The sequence below is a fragment of the Plectropomus leopardus genome, chromosome 14, assembly GCF_026936395.1.
Source record: "Plectropomus leopardus strain MGB_pleo_1.0 chromosome 14, ASM2693639v1, whole genome shotgun sequence".
NCBI lineage: Eukaryota > Metazoa > Chordata > Actinopteri > Perciformes > Serranidae > Plectropomus > Plectropomus leopardus.
The window spans coordinates 2,927,306-2,931,710 of NC_142189.1; the positions used below are offsets into that span (position 1 = coordinate 2,927,306).

At 42.5% G+C, this 4,405-nt stretch overlaps 1 protein-coding gene across 1 annotated transcript; it reads left to right on the forward strand.

The window, feature by feature from the left end:
- Window positions 1-372: 372 nt before the first annotated feature.
- LOC148187392 (uncharacterized) lies at window positions 373-2,634 on the forward strand. The gene has a single exon (XM_088087488.1). The coding sequence runs from the start codon at window positions 854-856 to the stop codon at window positions 2,465-2,467; it is 1,614 nt and encodes a 537-aa protein (XP_087943614.1). The 5' UTR covers window positions 373-853; the 3' UTR covers window positions 2,468-2,634.
- Window positions 2,635-4,405: the final 1,771 nt, after the last annotated feature.

Sequence of the window (4,405 nt, forward strand, 5' to 3'; positions counted from 1 at the left end):
ATTAGACTGGAGAAAGTATAATATTTTGTTTTTGTAACAGTTTAAAAGACACTAACTAAACATCATATTGGGGGCGATGCTGGGCTATTGCCTGGCTAAAATGAACTACACTACAGTAAAGTCGGTCGCTGCCACTACAAACTTGTAAAACCATGTTCATCAGGGGTTGATGTGATGATATTTCAAAGTTTCATTTAGCCACTTGTTAGCAACCATCTATTGAAAGAAACATAAAAGTATGCCATTAGGGTATTTATATATCCATATACATATATATGTGTGTGCTTGTATATATATATCACATTATATTTATTTATATTTATATATATTTATATAAATGTCATGTGACCAAGTGTGGGGGAGATCATGTGACCATGCAGTGTGATGTCACAGTGTGATGTCAGAGTCTGATGTCACAGTGTGATGTCACAGTGTGATTTCACAGTGTGATGTCACAGTGTGATGTCACATATTTGGAACTGTAAAGCCCAATGACATCACATTCCATCCTTTGATGTGAAAGAATGTTCAGCTTGCCTTTGATCCTCAGAATCTTATATTAGTCAGTCTGACAGTCAGTTGACTCAGTATCGCTTTGGTGCTGCATCACATATCTGCTTGATATCTTTCTTCTTGCAAAGCAACAATCGTCGATCCAGAGACAAGGATTTCACCACGCAACATCTTCACGAAATCTTTCTCCAGCCTTCCATCTTTCTAGTCTGGCCTTTCTTAACTTTGGACAAACACAACTACTTCCAAGTAGTTGAAGTCTGAAGTTTGAAGTGTCAGGCTAACCTTGGCTAGACTTTTTCTCACATTACGTTCGTGACTTTGAGAAACCACCAACAACATGCAAAACCAGGACAACTCAGTTCAGGAGGTGCAGGTGAGAGAACCAGCTTCCTGTGAGCTGCCCATGGACATTGCTGCTCTGCAGCAACAGATTGCTCTCATGGACCTGGAAAAACAAAAAATCTTGAAGGCTCTTAAGTCAGAGAGAGCCATCAGAAAAGAGGCAGAGAGTGAAAAGAAGAGACTGGCCAGAGAGAAGGATGAGGTGATTCGCTCACTTCAAGAAAGTCTCTCTCATGCACAAAAAGAACGCCACTATCAGGAGGCAAAGTTTGACACCACAAAGTTGTTGGGGCAGAAGGATGAGCTGATCCGCTCACTTCAGCAACAGCTGTGCAAAGCACAGAGCGAGACCATGGTAGTCAAACGCCACTGGAGTGCTGAGTTCAACCGGGTCTCTGAGCTCTGGAAAGAGCAGACCCGGAGTATGAGAGAGACCTGGGAGAGGGAAGCAAGCGAGCTCAAACTTGCCTCAGCCAGTTTAGCAGCCTCTCAAACAGAGTCGGACATGTTGTCGGCAAAGGTGGAGGAGGTGAACTCCAAAGCCAAAACTCTGCAAGAAAACCATGACAGAGAGTTGCGCCAGATTCGCCTGGAAAAGGACAATCTGGTAGCACAATTTGCCGCCGACAAGAGTGCTCTTGAGGCCAGAATCTTGGAGTGCAAGACCAAGCTCCAAGAAAAAGACACGAAGATCATCCAGAGCGAGGCAGAGTGGACAGTAACACTCACCACTCTAGAAGCTCGCATGAAGACCGAGCTGGATGCAAAGGAGGAGAGCTTTAACAGAGAGGGTTGGCAAACCAAAGTCTGCCAAAAGGAGGACACCATCAAGCTCCTTACACAAGAGAACACCAGCCTCCAGGAGCGTCTCCTCAGCCTCCAGGAGCTCCACAAAGACAGCAACACAAAGGAGGAGGATTTGCGTCAAGAATTGCGCCAGATGGAGGACAACATCAAACTCCTGACTGATAAAAAGACTGACCTTCAGGCGCGCAACCTCAGCCTCCAGGAGCTGCTGAAAGCCAGCAGTGAGAAGGAGGAGGAGTTGCGCCACAACAATGGTCAAATGGACAAGACAGTCGAGCTCCTGATGCAGGGCAACACCAGCCTCCAGGAGCGTGTCCTCAGCCTCCAGGAGCTCCAGAAAGATAACAGCACAAAGGAGGAGGCTTTGCGCCAACAAATGCGCCAGATGGAGGAAAACATCAAACTCCTCACTAATGAAAAGACTGACCTTCAGGCGCGCAACCTCAGCCTCCAGGAGCTGCTGAAAGACAGCAGTGAAATGGAGGAGGAGTTGCGCCAGAAAAATGGTCAACTGGACGAGACAGTCAAGCTCCTGATGCAGGACAACACCAGCCTCCAGGAGCTTGCAAGAAAAACAGACAAGGAAAAAGCAAAGATGAAGAAGAAGGAAAAGAAGGCAGCTAAGGAGGAAGAAAAAAGGCTGAAGAAGGAGAGTAAGGAGAGAGAGGAGAGAGAGAAGAAACAGAGAAAGGAAGATGAGAAAAGACAAAAGGAGGAGCTGAAAAGACAGAAGAAAGAAACAGCAGAAAGAGAGAAGAGAGAGAAGCAGGAGAGGAAGGCGAGGGAGAGGAGAGGGGAGTAACATCCTCTCTCTTCTCAAGGGTTTCCGGGTGATCCGGTTCCCTTAAAACACCTCACAAGGGTTTCCGGGTGATCCGGTTCCCTTAAAAAACCTCACAAGGGTTTCCGGGTGATCCGGTTCCCTCAAATTATGAAAAAAAATTAACCAATAATCAACCCCTATCCCCATCCCCCACCCCCCACCCCCACCCCCACCCCCAAATAAATAAATAAATAAATAAAAAATAAATCTTACCTGATAATTTATCTTTTTAAATCAGTTGTAATAACACTGCATCATTACCATGATATTCTGATTTGGGGGAAGTGTTGCCATTCATATGAGACCATGTGTACATAGAAAGAGGAACAAGAACAGCTTTCAGGCTTTCAGTGTACTTTGGGTTTACTTTGGATGTGTGTTTTAGGTGAATTTAGGTACATTTTACAGGACACGTTAGCAAGTACATTTCATCCAATATTTTCATGAGATATGATATGTGACACATATTATGACATTGTAACGTAAAAGAGACGACCGAATGTCATCACATCAAACACGCTTTGAGTTTTTTTTAAGTCGTGCAGCTGTGGTGTAGTTACTGGTGAACGCATTTAGGCTTCAAAAATTATTTAAATTTTGAGAGATTATCTTTCTGAACAAAACAAGTAAGTAGCATAAATGTTTGTTTGCCACAAAGCCTATTTTCTGCAATAATCCAGTGGAAAAATCCCATTGTCTTTCTGACAAGGGAACCAGGGCGATACTAAGTTGAGTGTCAGCCTACATGAAACTGTCATCCCTGGCACATAATAATGGACATTAGCTACCGAGATGTCACCCATTGGTTTTTTTGAGCTGCCATTTTAAAGCCTAAAGTTCATCATTTCAGTGGTTGCTGTCTTGCATTTTTTTTTTTGAAACAAGTGGCCAAAATGAAATTCGAAGGCAGAGCTGTGGAGGAGCAACTGATGGATCTGACTCTCAGACTGCAGCAACGTCCCACAGACATCCTGCCACTCAAACAGCCCTGCACTTCAGTAGGGCTGCATCTAACGATCATTTCTTCGATTAATTGATGAATCAGATTTAAAAAAAATAAAAATAGAAATAATATTTAAAATAAGCATTTTTTTCTCCCATCGTTTTGCTCTAAAACAGATTATCATTGACAATAGTGAAAAAAGTGCAGTGTATTAATGGGGTTGCTTGAACATCCCTGAGCTGTCCAAATAATATTAAATTATAAATAATAAATAACTACAAAATCAAATATGAAACATTTCAAAAACTCCTGACGCTCCTGACAAGCGCTGCTACAGAAACAGTGTGTAATAATCGGGCAACACAACGAATTGATAATGTTATTCATTGTCAGTACATTTAATAATCGATTATAACCGATTTTATCAAACGTTGTTACAGCCCTACTTGGATTTTATGGTATTTTTTTTTTTAGGATGTTACCAAAGTTTTATGACATTTCCAGGATTTCAAGACATTTCTAAGATTTTAGGACATTTGTAGAATTTGAGGACATTTCTAGGGTTTCAGGATGCATATATCTGAGGAGATTAGAGCTCGGTCCAGGCTTGAAACAGCAGCCTACAAGGTTTCAGGTATTAAAACTCTTTTCTTCTTGTGTAAATGTCATGAATGTGCTGTCTGGTTATTTCACATTTATCTGTAGTGGCAGCTTAATAATTACCTGCGCGTGTGTGGGTTGCTGTATTTGTGTCACCCGTGTGATAGTAAGCTTTGAAAATATCTTTGAAAATAGCTGCGACCTTATGTGAACACATCACACGTTTTGACTGATGCCTTTTTTTCGGAGCGGGCTTGAGTCCAGACTGTGATGATTCACTGGACAATTTATCCCCAATCATCAAGGTGAAGTTACGGAGGCCCTGATTTCTACCAGAGAGAATCTCTGGAGGCCCCTCCATATCACCTTAATGT

Excerpts from the sequence above, each read along its gene's own strand:
- LOC148187392 (XM_088087488.1), top strand. The coding sequence starts at position 854 with ATGCAAAACCAGGACAACTCAGTTCAGGAGGTGCAGGTGAGAGAACCA.